At 35.4% G+C, this 22,547-nt stretch overlaps 1 protein-coding gene across 5 annotated transcripts in view; it reads right to left on the reverse strand.

The window, feature by feature from the left end:
- Nucleotides 1-22,547, reverse strand: part of EPHA7 (EPH receptor A7) — a 162,715-nt gene that overhangs the window by 95,218 nt on the left and 44,950 nt on the right. For all 5 annotated transcript variants that reach the window (XM_032184338.1, XM_032184341.1, XM_032184337.1 and 2 more), the window contains exons 4-5: nt 10,888-11,043; nt 9,671-10,006 (exon numbers count right to left, since the gene is read on the reverse strand). In XM_032184338.1, the coding sequence (XP_032040229.1) occupies nt 9,671-10,006; nt 10,888-11,043 (492 nt within the window). The remainder of the gene's footprint in view (nt 1-9,670; nt 10,007-10,887; nt 11,044-22,547) is intronic.

Here is a 22,547-nt window from a genome sequence, read left to right on the forward strand (position 1 = left end):
AGCTGTAAAAATCAGATCTTGATAACATTCTTTCATTTACCCTATTACTTGGATCAGTTGGTTAAAGCTGTTAATGATCCGCTTGGATCAATGTCTTTTGCTTGTAGCTATAATTTACTGCATTGGTGGATTAGTACAGGTGTTTTCATAGATAGCTCTGCATCATTCCACCAGACTGCTGTCTGCATCAAATTTGCTTCCATTCACCACTAACGAAGCAAAGAAAAAAATAATCATCATCTCCTATCTTAACGTTAACTATTGAACTGAGGACAACACTTTTATTGTAGTCAATTTGCAGGCTTCAACCATGGTTTACTCAGTAAGTTGCCCTACGAATTTCCTCTAGAAATAGACACAATATATTTTGACTATACTAGGAAAGAACTACAAAAATGCCAAACTGCACAAAAAAATTCATAAACTAAAGAATATTAGATATAACTGTTCAATTAGGAACATACCCATGGAGCCAGGGCTGTTTGTATCACAAGCAAAGCCAAAGAAACTACACAGGGCGGCAAAATGTCAGAGATGGCAAAAATTGTCTAGTCATACTAATTTCTGGGACTATTCCAGAACCTAGAGAATCTGCTGCTGCCTGTGGAGATGTCATGGCTTACACAGAGATGTAAGTCACCAATGGCTATCGCTATTATGTCTTCTCTTCTTACTACCCCACTAGCATTAGGAGGATCAAGCCCAGCTCTTCATGGACCTTCACTTTGCTCTAGCTTTCCAGACAAGCTTGGCTATCTTCACCCTTGCCTGCCAGAAGTGAACCACCCATTCTTGGGCTATCAATACTTCCCAAAACAGCTGGAAGGCCGAGGACCAGAAATGAAAGATTTGTATTTTTTCACCTAATAGACTGTTTAGCTAAGACTGTGTTTTTCTTATATAAAAAAAAAAAAAAAAAAAAAAAAAAAAAGGCTTCCTGGTACATGCAACAAATAAAAAGTAAGTAGCTGAATAAAATATGATCTGTCCTGAAAGAGCAGCAGCAGAATCTCTATATTTCTAATTAGAATATATACATAAAGCATACTGGAAATATATTGTCTTAAAATGCTGGACAAATCTACTTGGCATCTCTTGATAGACAGTTAATTTTCAGATTGAACCTCAACACTAAGTGGTGGACTGAACCTTGATTTAAGCTCTTGATTTGAGACATTCACTGCCACTTCACGCAGCAAATTTTTGGCATACTAACTACACTAGCTGTCATAGATTCACCACAAAGATCTTTCAGCTATTAAATGGCACCAATGTGAGCAATCTCTCCCATCTAGATAGAAGCTGCACACTTAGCTATTCTATAATTTAAGCTTAATGGAGAAACTTCTTTAGCTCTCCCTGTTGTTAAGCTGTATTCTCTCTTTTACAGATTTCCACAGGAATCATTACAGTGGGCTGGCTCATTGCCATGCTGTCATCAAATGTTTCACTCTACAGAGATGTTACAGTTGAAGAATTTTTTAATTTAGTACATACAAGCTCAATTAGCGTTTCAGTTATGATGGCACTTATGCATTTGCAATAGCACCTTTCAATAGTGTTCATTTCTCATTGAAAAGCATCTGTGCACTTAGAGGATTTTGTTTGTTCTAGTGACAATGGTACTGGAATTCTTCAACAGGTCTGAAAGAAACCATCAAATATTAGGAAATGCAGGGTCAAAATATCTAATGTCTATGATCTACAACAACTATGATCTTTGAATCCTTTGAATTCTGTCTAGGCAACATAACAAAAAGATGAAACATCTTAATAATAAATTACTGAAATACGTTCTTAGAACTCATCATTACAGCAGTTTTGTTTAGATTAATTTAAGCTGTTTATATTGTTCTGATGTACTGATATAATGATTTAAGTTTTGTTAATTGAAGGAGTTCAGATCTATTTTGTAAATACTGAAAAGCAAATCTTCCCCATGCTTTTATGAGGCAAGCTATTAGTATCACAGGCAAGCATCACTATTAGGTACAAATGAGAAAAAAGAACCTCCACCAAACAAACCAAAGACATTTTTGAAAACATTTATGACAGGATCAGAACAGGCTTTCCCTTTTGCCAGTTTCTCCACTGTACTTCTCCTCTATTCTTATGCCTAAATCATCCCACTATTTTGCCTAACAGAAATTCCTAAGGAAATTCTAAAGTTTCAGAACTTTACCTACTTTTCATAGTCATCAACATGAAATTATTTTGGAAAAGGAACAACATATTTGGCCAATGTACCAAATAAATAGCATTGCATTCATGAAATCCTACTGGTGGTGTTCAGCACTTGATACTTCATCCAGATATCATACTACTGTTAAGAGGAAGTGGAAAAAGGAAGATCTGGAGATGCAGTTTTGCTGCCAAAATCAGGTATGTTAAACCTTTCTTTGCACATGAGATAACTAGTTACACTGTGTATCAGCATATATAAATGTATCAAGCAATTTATTGTTTTTGAACTGTATCTTGAAAGACTTTGTCCAGGTCTTTACAGAACTAACCGTATAATAAATTACATTATACAAATTGTATAATAAAGCACAAGTACTGTTTAGCTCCCATTCACTCTAAAAGGATCTACCACCATGAGATGCAATCTAACTATGGATGAAGGAAAGAAAGAGCAGAGGGCTAAAAACTGACCTAGCAGGAGTCAGAAGTAGAGCTCTTATTTCACACACCTTTCTGGAAACATTCATAGAAAATGTGATGCTACCACACACATTTTTCTTTTCAGGATTAGGTTTAGATTTTCATCACTATTTTTAAAAAGACAATTGGAGTAACTGACAAGATGTCCATCTGAGGAAATGTTCAGTCTATATTTGTAACGTTAGAACAAAAAGTGTCTCATTTCACCCTGGCAAACAAATCTCTCATTTCTTTGGATAGATTGTACTATCGTTTTCTTCCTCAAGTACACAGTTACTTGTTTTGTAACTGGTGGAAGTCTGCTTTAGTAGCACATGTTTGACTGTGATGACATAACCTGCTACTTCAATAGTTCAGTGCATGGGAAAGTAACAGCCCTGTGGTTGTTATGTTCCTCCCAGCAGGTTGTTACAACACATTTAATATACCTAGCAACTTGATCTGTCTATACCTAAATCAGAGCTTGGGCTGTGTGAAGCTGAAGCTTTACTTTGTTTTCGTATAGCTGAAAGCTCTACTGTAGCTTCCTACTATGTTTATTTCTAAATATCGTAAAATTCACAGTCTCTACTAGAACTCTTAGTATCTTGGCAAAAAAAAAAAAAAAAAAAAATGATATCTGTTTCTAAAAACTTTTATTTTAGATCTGGACAGGGGAGTTTTGATACCCATTTGAAAAACAAATTAAATCACATTTCTAGTACACTTGAATAAAAAATCAAATGTCATTCAGCTACAAACTGATGTGCAAAAACCTGCTACAGTCAGAGTCAAAATGTGATATGAAGTTTCATTTCAGGATGACAAAGTGCCCATTGCTTTGGTTCCTGTGTTCTGATAGAGCATAAGGTTCAAATCCTGCTCCTATTGAAGTCAATGACAAAACTTCCATTGACTTCAGTGGTGCAGGATCAGACCCTAAGCAACACAGCTAACATTTGTTTTCTTGCTTTCTCTCCTATCTTTCAGTGAAAAATATTAGAACAAATTAGAACTAAATGTATTAAAAAACAGCACATACTATCAATGGACTATTATGTGGTAAACTTTTTTTTTTATAAAAAGACATATTGCTTATTATTTAAAGTTTATATATCTATATATATACATATTACATATATGCATAAAATTGTCAAAACTAGGTATCAGATATGCCATAGTTTACTATAGTATATGTAACAGTTTCCTTCTTTGTGAAAATCCTAAAAAAACAAATAAATAATAATAATAATAAAAAGAACTAATCTTACAATAACGCCAAACCTAGCAATTCTACAGTATTTCTATAACCTTGTGGATTTCACTGCATTAAATATGACCTGATATAATCAGTGAATGAACAAACTATTTTCACCAATCTGATGGTATTTGCTATACAGAGACTGGAACTTTTACTAAGTTTTTATCCATCAGCTTAATTCAGGCAAAAATTCAGTTACTACCTCCTGTCAAAATATCTGCATTATTAGCCTAGGGTAATGTGATTTGAAACCAACAGACAGTCTTAGTACACAGAAATAAACCAATCCATTTTTGAAATGTAATGAAAGGACATATAAAAACTAGAGGAATAATAACTACCACATATTCATTTTTACTTTGATTTTACCCTTTTAAATAGGTGGCCATGGAGTGCAGAGTACATGGAGTACAGTAGAACTATGTTGTCTGTTCAGAAAAAAGCCAAAACAGATTAGAAAGTATCTTAAATATTATTAATAAAAGGCACTGATATCTTTGTAGCTCCCATTAAATAAAACAAGCAAAACGGAAACTCAAAGAACAGTCACTGTAACATATGTGTTTCTAAGAACCTCAATTTAATGCAGGTGGTTAGGAAAATTTAGTTTTAAAATGTGTCTTTCTATAGGAAATGTTTTTCCCAGGAAAACGTTTGGTTAGAAAAATAAAGAAAAACATGATTTTTATAATTGGAGCTATTTTTAAATGAAGCAATGGTTTGAAGTATATATGGAGATAATTTAATCCTATCAATATGGGAAAGCTGATCTGCGATTGAAAGCTGGAAGATGAAGCATAGCTCAAAAAGTAGTCACTAGTGGGAAATCAAATGAAACCTGAAGCCAAAGGAAGTCCATTGAAATGGGAAAACATACCAACAGTGTTCAGTTGAACACTGAAGCTATTTACAATAAGCCATCATGTACCACCAGACATGAACATTGGATGGAAGGCATAGATGAAAATAGATTAAAACAACATGGAGGCAGAATGGGAAGACACTACAATGGTCTGGGGAAAGGAGAAAAGTGAGACTAGCACTGAACAGTGAGGTCAAAGTGACTGGAAAAACCACAGGCATAAATCTTCTTGATTGCTGCCTCTGCTTTAGCACATGGCTGAAGTGAGTCAAGCTTAAGTGAGACTGACAGGGAACAGCAAGGAAACAGATGGTCAACAGTGTGGAGACTGTGACATAGGAGACTTTCAAAAATGAGTAGAGATAATTGAGAGCTGAGGAAAATGAATACAGAAGCAAAGAAGAGAAAAATGATGAGCAGCAGTGAGCAAAGGATAATTTGAGTATGAGGAAATTCAAAGCATCTCTCCTGTTCAGAAAGACTTTTGAAGTACCTAAGAAGAGCAGAATCCATCCCATGCTTTCATTCATTTCTTCTTGCCATATATTTATACTGGTACTCTTGCTAATAGGTGTGATTTCATAGCATGTCATGTTTTTCTCTTTAAGTTGTTGGGATAATGCAACTTTGAAAGATTCAGGTGTCTTGTTTGGTTTCTTTTTTTTTTTTTTTTCTTTTTTTTTTTTTGTACCTGTGTGAGATTTGGGATCTGCTTCATGTAGGGAAAGGCCAGAAAATATGAACTCTAAGCGGTCAAAAAAAGGGAAAGGAAATAAGCATATACAAAATAAGTTGTTACTAAAAACAATGATCTTAAGACTAAAGACTATGTTTCAATTATGGAATTAATCCATTTTTTTTTTAACCATTTCAAGTTATCAGTATTAACTGCATCTGAAAGGGCAGCATGAGCTAACAGTGCTGTGGGGGACTTCTCTCTTGCTGTGAAGAAGCAAGCAAGTGAAGAACCAAGTGTCTCCTTGGAAATGGTTGGATATGCTTTTTTCTTTCTAGTAAAGACAATTATTTCAAATAAAGACAATTCAAACTGGCTCAGTATGTTTTTTTAAATTTTCTCAGACCCTGCTGAATGACAAGGTTCATCCAACCCATCTCAATCTTTTACAGAATCAGGGTAGGATGCATGAATATCACCCCTTACCAGAGACCAGTCCATTGTCCATTTACTTTTCAGAGGAAAGGATGTCGAAAGACAGTTTTAAAAATGCATTATTTTTGCAAAAGTGTAAAGAGAAAAAATACACAATTATTACTGAATCATTTTTTCAGGATTTACGAGTGTGTAAGTGCCAAGATCTGACAAATATTAATTTGCCATGAAACCTACACAATTCCATTAGACTTTTGAGTGTTTTATGGAAAAACTGTAAAATTTGGAAATAAATTTGATAGATCAAAGGAACTTCCAGTACCACCTGAAGATGAATATCCTAGTAGGGAAGTGGCAAATTTTATCTTCAGTAAACAACCATTCAATAAGCTTGCAAAGCTTGTGTTTGTCAGCTGTTCACCAGCTGCAGCTCTTCAGTACATCCCCCTGTTGTAACTATGGCTTGGTCACATTTAAATCTGAATTCTGTGAGGATGCAGGGGTTCACATAGACCAGCTTGCATTACTGGGACGACATCCTGTATTCTTTATATGATGCTGGATGAGCAAGATACGAAACAGGATGATTTACTCCTTGGGGACTTAGGGCACTCAAACTTTAACCCTGATTCTCGGTCATTTTTTTCATGCTTTTGTTAATAAAAAAAAAAAAAAAGTGAAAGCCTCACAGTTCTTGGCTGCGGCATAAAAATATGGCATATGACAACTGATAACCTAGTCACAAAGACTTTAACACAGGGAAATGAATAGTGGTAGGTCATATGTATGTATGTGTGTGAGCAGTGTGAAATGCTACCTTCCTACTTGTAGTCGTTATGTTATTTTTACAAATACAAATAGTTGTTTGTTGTGTTTTTTTTTTAATCAACCACCTGGTTCTTTTCTGTGACATGTTCCCTTTCTCACATCAGAAGCTTGTTATATGTGGGTGAAAAAATACTGAATATATCCCATAACCCCATTCTTTTATTTCCTATTATCCTATTTATTTCCTATTATTTAATTTCCTATTATCATTACAAAATTATTTTAACGTTTTGAATATGACCAGAAAGCATCAATTCAATTAAAACAAAACTACAAAGGGAAAATCTCACTGCAAGTCTCTGTGCAACTGGTGAACCTAGTAATTATATATAGCCACCTATTGTGCTAGGATAATAACGTGTGAAGAAGGTTTAGTTAGACACATTTACACACATAAAAAGCAATATGGGCAAAGAAAAAGTCATTTTTGCCAAAACTATTGAACAGTCACATAGTAACAAATGAGAGCTGCATGAACTCTAGTTTACTTGGCTATAAATAAATCCAACATTTTCCTTCTCTCTGTGGTAAAATAAAATAGAAGCACAGAAGCATAACAGTCTCCTTTGAGCAACCGGTCTCTTTCTGTTCAATTATAGTCATCAATCTGTTCCACCTAAAATATTTTCCTCCTTGAGAAACCAGAGAAATCAGTATTAGGATCCACAACAAGCTGTTACAAAAAATAATGTAAAAGAGGTCTTTCCTTTTTGTGAATGCATTTGTTCTGAAAGACCGTATTTTCTTTAACATTAATTTTGTAATTCAGGTGAAATAGGCTGCATTTATACTGCACTTTTAATCAGAAAATCTCAAAGTACTTAATGAAGAAAGATAAGGGTTATCTTCATTATAGAAATAGAGAAAAGTAACAAAGAAAACTTAAAGCCAATTTTTGTTCAAAACATTTTTCTTATGTATGTTTCTTTTATATGCCCAACTGGAAGCATTTAAATTCTGATATTCAGAAGTGCTAAATAGACAAAGCTTCAGCTGTACGAGGACCCTTTTTCTCAAGAGTGACAGTGTTCAGACTCTGCAGCATTGGGAAATGCTTGCCTGTGCATAATCCCACAGCAAATTGGAGAGAACAGGGTGAACAGGGTCAGGTGTCCTGCTGCATTTTCTTATACAGCTTGTCTAGGTGGGTGAATGTCTTTCCATTACTTGAAATCACTATGTCCAATTTAGATGTCTTATGAAAGTTATAGTTTCAGTAACATCTCTGGACTTGACGTAAGAATCATTTTGTAAAATCATATAGCTCATGTATAACATAACACAGGACAACAATATCATGTCTCCTGCCTATAAAAACCCTATGCATCTATGACTACGAGACCTCAGGGGAATTAACTATTATGAATTTTCTTGGGGGGTAACATGCCAAAGTTCTGAATAAGACTTCTTCATCTTCCCAAGATGTGATACCAGTCACTGAATTATACTGTCTCTTCCTTTATGCTGTGTGCCACTGACTCATCCAAGAACATGAAGTAAAGCCTATTTGATTTAGCTAAATAGGAAAAAAGTCCAAATCCTCTTTATGTAGCAGTGCTGTAGAGAGCAGAACACTGTCCACCTGTGCACATTTGAAGAATTACAGGGAATTATTTTAAAGATGAAGAGTCAGGATGCTAAAGTACTATAATATTTGGAATAAGAATAGTTTCAGGGTAAGTTCTCTGTACTCAAAAACTCATCAGAAACCTCAAGAACTGAACGAACACAGAGAGCAATCCTTTCAGTCACAGAGATGGTTCCAAAATCATATGAAATGTGGATTTTGTATGCAGGTAAGCACTATGGGGAAGTTAAAAAACACATAAATATTCCAGAATAACTTTAACAAATACATAAAATATCCTGCTTTTGTGGGTGAGAAGTGGGGAATGTGAATTGAAGTAAATTTCTTGTCCTTTTAATTATTTTTTCTAAGTGACCATCTTTAAAGTAGCTAAATAACTACAGCTTTCCCTGTTTGTTCATTGTCCGTGTATGGTAAGCTTGTCCTCAGTGCCAAGCATTACTGTAAGGGAACAATTCTACCAGAAATTATATATGGTTAAAAAAAGAATAGCTTGATCACAATAAAAAATTTGTCCCAGATGTAACTATGAAATATCCTTTTAAACATTGGTTAGCTGTTCTTATAGCAAACAGCAGTTATTCAGCTCATGTTTTCTTTTAAGGCATTTCTTTGGAAGCAAGATCTTGCAATTAATGTTTGGTTTAAGATAAAAAAGATACAAAAGTTTAGTTTTAATATCCTCTCTTAGAACCTACAGTGAACTACAGCAGATCCAGAGGCCTATGATTTTTAAAAAGAAGCAACCTATCATTTCAGAAACCCAAATCAGAGAACTCAGCGTGCAGACAAATAAAGCCCTTTTCCCCCTGGGGTGATACGCTAGTTTGATTTTATTTTCCCTGACATTTCACCTGTCAGATTATGATAAGTAGAAGAAACAAAGAATAATCATCACATTCTCGTTGAATCTCATAATCAAATATCTGGAAATATAAGATAAATTAGAAATGTAATCCTGAGGGAAAACATGAACACCAAAAAAACTATCAGTTATCCAAAACATCTTCCAGTGACCCAGGACTCCCACATAGGTTTAAAAGATTCAGAAATGAAGCCTGCATAAGATCGTTGCATCTACTTTTTCTTCAAGTACTAGGAAATGACCTACAATAATATAAGAAAAAAAAATGTTGCGTAATAATAATAAAGCTACATGTTTTCTTTGAGTCTTTCATGCTGCTTTCTGAAGTAATTCCTGAGGCCAATAAACAGAACAGATTATCATGAAATACTATAAACTCAAATTAACTAGTTGGCAAGGTGAAAAGACTAATGAGCCAGAACACACCAAACATGTTCCTGATTTACTGCATCTGCAGTTTATGTGTTCCCAATTTCTCTTAGTGTTGAGATTCGTAAGTGATGAAAACTTACCTGCTTGACCAGTGGTAATACTGACAGCTGCAAAAAGCCTCTGGGAACGACTTAAGTCAGAAACCCCGTTCACAGCTTCAACTTCAAATGTGTAGTTAGCATGAGCTAGCAGGTCCATGACAGTGACATAATTATCTACTAATCCAGTTTGCTGGGGCATATATCCAATGTTACTTCCACAGGGAACACATTCGCCCTGGTCCCAGCTGCACCTCTTGCACAAAATGCGGTAGGTCACATCATTTCTTCCCCCATTGTCAGCAGGAGGACTCCACTCCAAACTCACAGTAGTCTGGTTGATATTGAAAATGAGGTTCTGTGGTGCAGATGGAGGTCCTGTGTAACACAAAAAAAAAAAAAGTCCAGCATCATGCGCAGAACCACCATGGGACATGCAGCTAGCATTCTAATTACTGAGACAGAAAATAGTTGAAGCATTTTTCTTCACATAAACATTTCATTATTTTTTACTGCAAGCTGTATAAAAGCTTCCTTGAACTCACTTGGCAAGAGCTTATTTATTTTCCATTAAGGCATCAGGCTAACAATTGTCTGTGTATTTACTGCAACTGACTTGAGATGTTTCTCTTCTGTGCAATTAAAAAGATTGGTTAATGTACCTTAAAGGTTGCTTTTTATAGTTTTCCTAGTGTAGGATTTTTTCCTTTCTTCTAAAAAAACAGAATCAACTTCATCTATTTCTTTGTTATGAGCTCTGATATGATTTATAGATATTTGGCGCTGCTTTGGATTTAGGAGACTTCCACTATTTGAACCACCAATCTGTGCGGGCTAGTCTATTTCCAGTTGGAAGGTTAAGCCAGATCCAATTACAGTTCAATCAAAGCTCAAATCCGCACAGGTTACTTTTCATGTTACTCTTTTTTGGTATTATATCACATAAAGCGTATTGTCTACAACAATTTTAAAGCCATGGGAAAACTATGTCTGTATGCTATTACAATGAGTTACACGTTTAGCCAACATGTAATGTTTTCCAATGTTATATCAAGCAAATGTGAAAACTACATTTATACTGATTCCATACTCACTGTCAACTTTTTTTTTCTTTTTTTTCCCTCTGCCTTTCAATTTCATTTACTGTAGTAAATGTACCTTTCAAATATAGGAAAAGTCAACCAAAACTACCAGCTACAAATGGCTGCACCTGGTTGGTTAAGCAACGTCCTTCACTATTAAATTCATGACTGACTCACTTGTGCATGCGACATATGGTGGATCAGAAGGTGCTCTGTAATAGCTATCTTCACAGTCGCATCTTGAAGATCCTTCCTTGTCAGAAAAGCTGTGAGTAGGGCAGCGGGAGCACTGCAGATCTTGTGAAGATGATTTGTAGAACCCACGGCCACAAGCTAAGGTGGAACAAAACAAATCAAGATTTAGATTTGCACAGACCACTATTCTGATTTTTTTTCTGTCCCTGTCATATGCAGTACATGCTGCTGAGAACACCTAAACTACCCACTCTATTACAGTGGCAAAGTCAAGAATTCAGAATTTCTTTTTCTTCAGTTGGTGCTATTAATGATTTTGTGGCATTTTTATGAATGCAAGCATATGCTAACCTCAGCAGTTAGCAGCACAGTGTTTTAACACAGAAGGCCACAGAAATATAACAGGCATAATTTTTCACCAAAGAAGAGTACAATAATGTACTCAACATTATTGAAATTATTGAAACACATTATTGAAACACAAGGGAAAAATGTCTGAAGAAGCTCTTATTTAAGGCTACTAAAATATTTCTGGTATCTGAACCAGCTAATTTGGAATTAGTGGAGCAAAGGTTACTCTACCCTGATCTGAGAAACCCAAAGAAGCTGTAAACCACTAGCAAACCCTGATCCCCAGGAAAGAATGAGGTGTGAACACTTGTTGGACAGGCAACGCTGGTATAGAACAAGCAGAAAGAGTGGGAGGGCAGACATCATAAACTGCACAATCACATTATTTTTTTTGCCAGTTTCACAGATAGTTCCAGATTTAACAAAACCTCCAAGGAAAAATTAGAAGGTGGATAACTGGAAATATGCATGCCAGATCATTTCATATTTTGTGTTGTGGGCTGTGAACCCATGAAAGTAAAAATGTGATGTGTTCCAAAACTTATATTTAGAAACATTTTTTTATCAGCTATTGTCACACTTCCCAAAGCAGAAACATGCCTATAACAACACTCTCAAGCAGAAGAATGCAACTTAGAAAGCCAGCTTCAGAAGTGCTTAACTACGTGGGCATTAGGGGAGAACAAAGAAGGAAATGGACATCACACAATGTTCAAACTGGGAACAGATTAAGACTTCATTTCAGCATTGAGATTATGGGCACACTTACAAACACTGCTGACATGAAAAACTGATCACAAAAGTCCTCCAGAACTTTCTAATAAAACAGAAACTTTTTCAACCATATTATTTTATTGAAGTTCTTTTTTTTTTTTTTCCATCCCTCATAGGCAGTCTAACCTTCTTCTAAGCCTTCACCTATATGTAAAGAAAATGGACTGTGGGTAACACTTAGCATTGCATATCAAAATATTAAAGCTAGTTAAATACTCATTCTGAATTCAGAGAGAGAGAATTTACTTTGGTTATATTCATATTTGCTTGAATGTTTTCTCAGAACAGAAATGCAAAGTATCTGAAGACACTGATATTTAGAGCAGTTATTTCAGTTTTTGGGTACTGCAGTGACAGAAAGAGCAAGAAAACAATGAGCTTTATCTAAATCTCACTGAATTCGATGAAGAGTGTCTTTTACTTTAGTAGTATTTGGACTAGACTCACAGCACAGTTGTGGCCACATGATTCTAGTTAATCTGTTGAATCTTATGAAACTGAGAGAAAAACTTGGAGGTAAGATAATAGATAAAATTGATGAATTAGTGTAAACAACACTGGATCACACCATTCTAAGATAAAAGGAAATTCTGACTCTGTACTACTCTCTATAAATATATTGCCTTTCTAAAGAAAAAACATGTCTAAAGGACAGAAATTGCCATATCATTTACTTTGTCATGCTGAAAAAAAACAACAGTAAATGGAAGCTAAATTACCTGGCAGAGAAAATTAGCATGCAAAGCATGTATCCCTTGACTTTGACAAAGGGGCATGGGTTTGCATTAGAAAAAATCAGGCTCTGCTTGTAAAGCATGCTATGGTTTGATTCTACCAGAGTAGCTGTTACATATAACGTTAAGAAAAGGAGACAAAGAATCTTAGAGAAGCACTTCAGATAAACATAACCAGTGAAATTATAATTGTGGCAAACTTAACTCAGAATTAGCCTTTTGCTCCTTCATTCAAGATAGTTTCAAAATTTCCCAGTCAGAGACAAAAAGCACAAAAGCTGAACTGATTTGTATTCATGTACCTGAAGACATATATTTAAACTTCCATCTGCTCTTTCAGTACTTGCAATTGAAATGTAGCTAAAATTACCAAATAATAGTTTCCTGCCTTTCTTAAATAGTCAGGCTCCTCTCATGCCAAGCAAAACACTGGACAAATACACTGGGTCTTACAGCACACAGCCCTCTGCAAAAGCAAAGAGCAACTTAAAAGGCAAAGATCCCTACTGTGTTTCCAGTCTGTCCTTCTCAGCAGGGAACATTGCAAAGCAAAGACACAGAGTAAAATAGAGATTTCAGACAGAAATAACAAAACGTAGATAGAACCCCCCACCTTTTTTTTTTTTTTTTTTTTTTTTTTTTGATGGCTTGATCAAGACATTTATATGCTTAGTCACTTACTATTTAAAGTAAGTGTGCATCTCTTATTAGAGTTCAAAGGATTTGAATGTCTGCAACTAGTTTGCATGACCGAAAGCCATTTATTCTCCCACAAAGCACACCAGAGGCGGCAGGTTTAGGCAGTCGAACCATGCTATGATTCCATTATCCTCCAGTACTCCAGCACTGAAATTGTTAACAGTAGAAAGAGTGCTTTTAAAAAGCATTTAAGAAACTTTATAGCTCATTAGAAAGGAGTGTATGCAAGAGTATACATCATAATTAAAAGCACTCATTAGAGGAATAAAACTAAATTATTTTCCCATTTTGCTTCACAAGTTGAAATTTATCACAAACAAATATTCAGCCTAGTAGTAGACTACTTCTATTGCTCATAAATGAGGGTGGGATGAATCTTCACCTGTTTTTAATGTATATCATATCAACATATATTATTGTCCTTGCCTTTACAACTGAAAATTTTACCAAGACAGTCTGTTGCATGGACCACTGACCAAGGTGTGATGACTTGCCGGGGATCTATTATAGATCAAAGGTTGGAAAGAACTCCTCTAAAATCTTTTTTGTAACTTTATTTTTTTTTTCCTTTTGTCCTATTTTGCCAAATTCTCATGGTGATTTTTTTGATATTATAAATAATTTTAATATATTGGTTTGCTCTAATCTATTTTAAATCCACTTAATTTGACCCAATTTAATTCTTTACATAATATTTTTAAGATTATAAGGATAGGTGGTATAATATCCACCACTACCTCCATGAGCAACATTAAACAAATGTTAATTGTAAAAAGAATAATAATAATTAGGCAAACATTACTTGGAATTTTGTACATGCAAATTAAAGAAAATCAATCTAAAAATAAAAGGTGGGTACTGTTTCAGAAAAGTATCTAATGGAAAAACTTGAGGTAACTCAAGTTGTATATGACTTCATACGATTCATTTTAACATTTCAATTCAGTGGTGCAGGAGAGCGCTCAGCAGCAGCACTTCTTCCCTATAAAGAGTCTATCTTGTAAATCAAGCAATGATGGGAGATATGCTGTCGTGTACCTGGTGAGGCAGAACTGTGGAGGTGTAGCCACAATCCTTCTCACCCAAGCAAGGTAAGATCCAGGAGTGGTTTTGTTACTGAAGGGCTTCTGGGGTACTGGAAAAGGTGTGTGAGGGAAAAGGGAACGAATGCCAGCACAAAATTTTCTTCCATTCAGCATGATGTGTCATTTTCAGCTGGTAATTTACAGCTTTCCCCAGCTGAAGCTCCTATTTTGTTCAAACACCTGCTGCAAAGTCTTACCCATTCCAGGAAATGGTTTCAAACCATAAGCAGTCACACTTTACTGACAGCACAGAGGCAGAATAAAACCTACTGGTCTAATGTAAAACAGTCTTCAAAATGTAGCTGCTAATTATTTCCCCATGTATTACAAAACTAACAATACATCGAAGAGGGAGTTGTACCTCAGACAAGTCACAATTTTTTCTTACTATCTTAGCCCCACAGCTGCTAGGGACTGATCACCCATGACCTCTCAGGACTACGCAGCATCTTAGACTTCTTTATTTGCCTGTGACAGCCATGGATGCTCCTCAGAGCAAATCTTCCCACCTTCTCTACAAAGCAAAGAGATTTCTTCTGTTCAGAAGCTGGCAGAGTTCCACCATGAAATACAAAGATTACATGAAATGCCCCCAGATGGAGAAGGAGACTCCTTCACCGCAGAGTTGAAGTTTGAAACTGAACAGAGCATTGTCATTTCATATTTAAACTTTCTTGTGTAAAAGCGTTAGATAAAGACCTACACTATTATGTCTGCATATGATGAAAGATCCTAGTGAAGATGATACTAACAACATTTCTTGGCTTCTACCAAAGTGCTTTCTTCTACATCAAGTTGCACTCAGCTGTAACAGTGGTGTATTGTGACAGCAGGATCTGTCTAGGCAAGGTTGCAGTGCCAGTGCAGGATACCCGTTCAAAGATGCATTTAGCATATGCCATTGCAGTCAGTGTAATCACAAACATTTTGAGATAAAGTGTTTTGGAGTCATTTAAGGACTTATATAAATACTGTAAATAATGGAATAGTGCAAAACCACAAGTAAATACTGAGATGTAAACACACACTACTGAGAACTATGATGCCACCTCTGTGGCATACCAAGGCATTAGCCATTGTAACTAGAGGTGCTGACTGCAGCTTATGTAGAAAAATAGCAACTTCTCTGCTGTGAGCTCATCACATGCCTTAGTGGCCTGGCAGAGATTAAATATGTATATTTTTCTTTTCATGTTTATAAAATAAAATTTTAAAAAATCCAACAAATTCCCAAGAAGAGAGAATAAAGGCAGCTGTGGAGAGCAGCAAGCAGCATTCTGGAGTCCCACTTGTGGGACAGGAAAAAGGAAAAAAAAAAAGACATGTTAAATATTGCTCATTTTTAATGTAACCTATTCACTATAAACACTATGGAGATTCATTTTGCTTCTAGGAGAGCTAGGGGACTTAAATTGGGAGGGATGATGGAAATACGGTAAGGGTTAAGAATGTCATGTAACAACTGGTGTTTCTATAAACAAAGGAGAAATAGTAAACAGTTGTAATGTCACATTAATCAAGAAACTTATTTGCTACAACAATACTACAAACAAATAAAGAAATCTCAATTTGTAAGAGAAGTGCAAGGCTTGCAGTTTGCATATCAACATAAGACTTTAAGGGCATAAAATCGTTTCAGCATTTTAGACATTTGATTGTACATGGCTTTTGACTATAATTTTTTAGTTTACATGAAAATAAGGAAACATAATGAGTTGCAAGGAGGTGACTGCACTAATTACTGTTTGATACCATTACAAAAAGTAGACTGGCACAACAGGAGAAAAATAAAGATGACGCTGATGATGAGATTGATAGCTTGTCTGTTTATTCTGGTTTGCTCACCACTCACTGCGTTTGCTGTCATAAGTAAATTCTAGTGGCCTATATGCCATAGTTTTATGCACACAGAAGAAGGCAAAACTAAAGTTTTAAACCTGATAAAATTTTCAAAGTCAACATCAAAGGATGGCAAAGATGTAATCACAGAGTTTCAACAACTTACGAAGTTGGGGTTCTCCCCTTGTCCTACCCAGAACCATGGCAAAATGACTGCACACTTCAGGAGAGCTCAGGCATTCCTCCTGTTCAGCTGAATAAGTTGACTATATGTATAAGTGGTCCTACACACTGCATTTTTTCTTATAGGCTAGAGTCTGTTTTATAACTGTGTGGTTATAAACTTCCATTCTTGTGATTTGTTTTGTGTTATCTTAATCAACTCCCTACAGTTATACCCTTTCCATGCCTGTGAACATTAAAGACAATTCAGCTAACCCCCCTTTTCACAGAAAATATGTATACACAAGGAGTTTGTGCAGATGTTTCCTGGATGAAGTTATGCAGCTGCAAAGACTTTATTATTTATAAAATGCAAAATGGATTGTTCTGTAATTGAAACTCTCTGGGGCTCTGATACATTTGAAAATTAATATACATACATGTATAGTCAGGACATAGATGGATGCTGTTAGATTATTTATTACAGATGGATATTTTAGCTAATGCAGAAAAAAGGCTGGTCTTTCTCCACTGGAGCTTTCAAATATTTGCTTCATATTAATGTCTATGGTTCCATAACTCAGGACTGAAAGCACAGCTTGCAGAAACAGTACTCCCACTGCTAGTGTTGCTGACCTCATCTACGATGGACAGGTCCGGAATCTTCATTTTAATCCTATTGACAATGCCTCAGTGGGAGTAATTATAACAGTCAGCCACAAATCCAGACCTCTTGTCACTGATATATTAGGGTTTTTCACAATGAAAATGAGCAGCAGACAAGGAGGATGAAAACAACATGGGGTAGTGATTATAGCAAGATTTGTATTAACCTGCTACAAACATATGACAATTTGGCATGGGAGACACCAGAAATGCAAAATGCTTAATATTCCACAGTATCAAAAAAAATTTTGAAAGAGAAACGTTTGGTGGGTATTACTCTCTTATGACATACTCGGCTGATAGATCACAATATCAGCCACAGGTCCTTTAAGCCAACATATCTGAAAAGTTTAGATAAACTGAAAGCAGACCATTATAAAATAATTCCCAAATGTGGATTTCAATGTGAAATAGTAGACATAAGAAATCCAGTTACAAAAGCAGACTTTATAACCTCTGATCCCCTTTTCCAATAATTTGTGTACATTCAAGTCATGACTATGTTTGAAACTGTAAATTACTTTTATAGTCAGAGATGGCATCTGTTATGCCTTCTCTGGCACCTAATATATATTGTTTTATAAGGATCTCAGACTGTAGTATTTTATTTGTCTAACTACTATGCAATGATAAATGTCTAGCTGAAAAAGATGTTTATTTTAGCTTGATTTTTAAACTGCAATAGCATCTAAAGATTTTTCATGTTTGAACCAAGGAGTTATGTTGTATGGTTTAGCCAGAGTAAACTCAAGACTCTTAATGGTGCCTCAGCTATAGTGTGAATGACATATCTAAATAGGGCTGTCCTGTGGCTGCATACCATCATCCACTGAATGTTTGCTGTTGCCTGTCAGGAATCTCACAGACCTTGTATTCATTCCCCAAGCCTAACATGCCCTTGTTGTCTAAAGTCCTGCTAATGTCTTCTGAGAGATGTTCCCATACTTCTATTCACACAATAAAGATCCCAAAATAGGATGCTTGCTATGTAATAGTAACTTACCCACACTTTTTTCACCAGATGAAATGAATCCTCTACCTCCCTACAAATCTGCTTCAAAAAATTACTGAGTATGTCATCACGTACGCCTATTTAACCTACCTAGTTGCAAAGAAATTTTATAGGCACAAAGAACTACTCTATGGCAGTTTGTTGGCTAATTTACACACAAGGACAAAGCAATCAGGCTGAAGTACATAGTCCACAAATCAAAGAATACCCAATCTCACTATACTGTAACAGCAAAATTATTTAGAATGTAGAGATTCTAAGTATATAAAAGACTACATTTGGCAACTAAAGAAACTGTAATGCAGTTTTGATCAGAATTAATAAGTGGGTAGCTATATTGAACATTGTGTACTGAGGCTGTGACACAAGGTTTCTCTACATTTTCAGAGTTTGCAAGGATTTGAGTATTTGCCTCTCATTAACTTTCCTGGAAAACAAAAATACAAAGCCACTCCACATTTTGGGAAAATTAACTTGAGAGATACAAACATACAAAACCACAGACAGATTGGAACTCCATTATGGAACACAGAATTCAAATGTAAAAGGTGGGTTAGAGAAATGAAAGGATGATACCTTGGCTTTCCTTTTCATTCTTTTCTCTCTTTTTTTTTTTTCCCCTCTTTTTCTTCCTCCATGCCCACCCCTAAGATTAGTCTTGCAAGGTGCTTAAGTAGCTTTTGCACTGAGTTAAGTGACAGCTCAACCAGTTCTGCGGATTGGGAGACTCCACACGTTGCAGGACATTTCATCATAAAAATGAATGCATATGTGCAGTTTGGTCAGCAATAGAAATTTTAATCGTCTTCATCAGAAGGTTCTCAACCAATTGGAGAATTAATGGAAAAATTACCTTGTTTTATTAATAACTTCTTCATCTTTCTTTTTTGTTGTCTTTTTTTGTTTACTTGGGGGATTTTTTTTTTTTTATCTTTGACTTGGTAATATATAGTTATGAACTTTTGAATTAATATTTTCATTAAAAATAACATGGTTAAAATTACTACTCTAAGTAAAGATTTTTAATTTTAAAAATTACTACTCTAAGCAAATCTAAGAATAGCAATTACTATTGAAACATGCTATGGAAGTAAGGGTATTCTCATAGGAAAGTTATATGATTAACTTAGGGGAATAGCACATCACTTACATGCATCACCAGAAAACTTCAATAAAAAGAAATCAGCTATGCAAACTTCACTGAAATTACTACTTTCATTTCTAAACAGATGTATGAAACAATCATGTGAAAAATGTAACAAACCTCTGTTAATGTCTTTTAGCTTGTATAAAATTCAATTCTAACAGTCATAAGAAAGGGAAAAAAATACTGGTGAGAAAATGAGCTTTTTCTTTAACTTTTTAGCTTACCAATTGTTTGGGTGTAGCTCAAACAATGAAACACCAAACAATTCCTAATAGTCTACAAGCTAGCTTGCTTTATACACCATTCTCTTCTTGCAGTGCAATGTTACCCCCCAACTCCTCTGCCGTCAGACAGGATCTATATAACCATACCTTGTCAGAACATACACAATTTAATTATTTGAGTTTCTTAATTTACATTCAGGCTTTTTGACTGCAAAGACGTCCTGGGGAAGGTTCCCTGTTGTTTCCTACAGAGAACAAAACACATCATAAAGAGCTCCAAGCAGTAATGAAAATAATGAAATTCTGAGTTTTTGTTTCAGTCTTGCTTGTTTTCAGAACAAAAATTCAGTAAGGCACAATAATTGATAAATCACTTGGAAAATGAAAATAATTTGCAAAAAATTCTTTAATTTAAAGCCAACAGGATTCCCAGTCACCTCATCTAAACTTCCAATGAAGTAAAGAGGATTTCATGGAAAGAAAAAAAAATAAAAAATTAAAAATTAAAGGTATGTACAACAGAATATGAGGTAGTACTTACTAGGCAGGATCTGCATTTTTTTTTCCCTTTTTCCTGATTTTTTTTAAACAACTCCATTGTTTAAGAATCTTCTGGCGTCACTGTCTTCACTCAAAGGAAAAAAATAAAGACTGTCCCACTCTAAAGAGCTACATCACTACACAGCACTGCTGGAACTATGAGACAATAACCTTTCTTAAGAAGCAGTGGAGTTGTCCCCTGACACGGCGTTCTTTAATGCCTATTAAGCCTCCAAGTTATAGTCTTGACAGTTTAGCTGCTGGACTCTTCTGATCAAGAAGTCACAGTATTTTTCACCAGTTCCCACAAAAGCCATTCCACAATATTTGCTAAGACCCTAGTTGCATTTTTTCTACCTTTCTGGGAGCAACGCTTTGAAAATTCCATGAGAAAAAACATTAGCTGGTGTAGCTGGTGAAGGGAAGACTTGTGACAATTATTATTATTATTATTATTATTTTATTTTATTTTTTTTTTTTTTGGTAGAGGTGCTTCTAAATTATCAGAAGACTGGAAACAGGACTAAGATTTCGTCCATCATATCTACAAGGTCTGATCAAAGAGACATGGATGAAACTTCCAACTTGCCTCTCATCCTTTAGAGCCGTTACCTGATGTACAAATCCCACAGCCCAAGGATGCATGTAGCAAGACTACCTTCAGGCTGCCCCTCCACAACTTTCCAGGACATGCAAACCTGCCTGTCTGCCTGATCCCAACCATGGGCAATTGTGGGTGGAACAGTAGTGGCTCTGTTCAGCAGATGGTTTTCAGGCCAAATTTTCCTTTGCAGGAGTCGATGAAGTTCACTTAGCACTTGACTCCTAAAAGTGTATACATTCAGACACTCTGAGTTGCTCAAAGGCTGGATGTCCAAAGTACAATGTAGATGCAACTACACTGGCAAAGAGTTCCTCAATAGCAATATAGTTATGCAAAACATAAAAAATACTTTACTGTATAAGCATGATAGTTCATATGTCACTACAGCCTTTTTTACAAACCCTTCTGACATACAATAAAAATAACTTCATGTTGTTATATTGGCTCCTCATTCTAGTTTAGTCTATAGCCACTAAATGTCTGTGAAGGCATAGCACAGGAGCAAGGGGCTGAGAAATGATAGAGCCCCTTATTTCAGCAGCAATGCTTTACTGAGGTATTAATAAAATGTAAAGTTAGCAAAAATACAACCTGAGTAGTTTCTTGTACTTACAGGGAGAAAACAGTGCTATGTTTGCTCATTCTGTCTGCCTTTATGCCATCAATCCCCTCCTCACACAGAGAACTCCCTCCTGATGCCCCAAAATCCCGTCTTACAACAACTATCCAGTTACAAATGTAATGGGATAATTTCCTATAAAGGCCTAAGAATAATCTGAAATCATTTCATAGAACCTTTTTGTCCCATATGAAATAACTGAGGTTTTTGGGCGGAACATAAAGGTTAAGGATAAAGTTATCTGTAAAGGAAGTGGGGGAAATAGATTTGTTGCTGTACATCTTTTGAAGCTTTGACACAACCAACTTGATTGAGATGTTTAATTTAATTTAACTCTAATGGTGCTTAATAATTGGCTGGCAAGAAATAAATCTAGAGGGCTTATTCATAAAATAGAACAGAAGGAGACATCTCTATAAGCTTTCCAATTCAAATTAAATTAAAATAACTTAATAACACATTTTTGTTTCCTTTGGACAGTGACCTACCATTACCATTGCAGGCCTGAATCCAGCAGAAATTTTTCACAGGTTTCTGTAACACATTCCTCGAGGCTATCATTATAGAGCAGACAAATCCATCCAAACAAAAGACCAGTTTCTAAGAAACCTCAAGAGCAAAAAACTCCACTTCTGCACAACCATGCTACTGAATCTAAAAATAACTTTAGTTGCATATGCTGGTCTCAGATATTCTAACATTTAATGTTGACTGTCTTACTCAGAAAAAATTATCATGCCTATATGCATGCATATGCACTGTGACGCCTATGGAGGAACGTTTATACAAACAAAGTAACTGTTATCCCCAGTTACATTTGGCTTGGAGGAGGAAGAAATATAAATATTTCTAAAAAGGAAGCAAAATACACTCTAATTTCTTTAAGAATGGATTCCCTTCCAGGTTCATAGAAGCCAGCAATATTTTTATCAGTGCACATTAAACTCTCCCTGTAAGTATTTAGCTATAATCTTTCAAAATAAAAATTGATTTAACCTCTTCATCTAAAATAAGAGTATCAGTGTATTAAGAGATTACAAACACACAGCTCCCCTTTAATGAAGAATTTTTAAAAAAAAAAAAAAGGCATAAAAAGGAATAAAATGTGGAGAAACTTTTTTCTTTATTTGCTTCAGTATGTCGGTGTTAAGAAAAAACGCAGCTAATTCTCTGACAGTTATCTGGT

This window comes from Aythya fuligula, chromosome 3 (genome assembly GCF_009819795.1).
Source record: "Aythya fuligula isolate bAytFul2 chromosome 3, bAytFul2.pri, whole genome shotgun sequence".
In the NCBI taxonomy this organism is placed as follows: Eukaryota; Metazoa; Chordata; class Aves; order Anseriformes; family Anatidae; genus Aythya; species Aythya fuligula.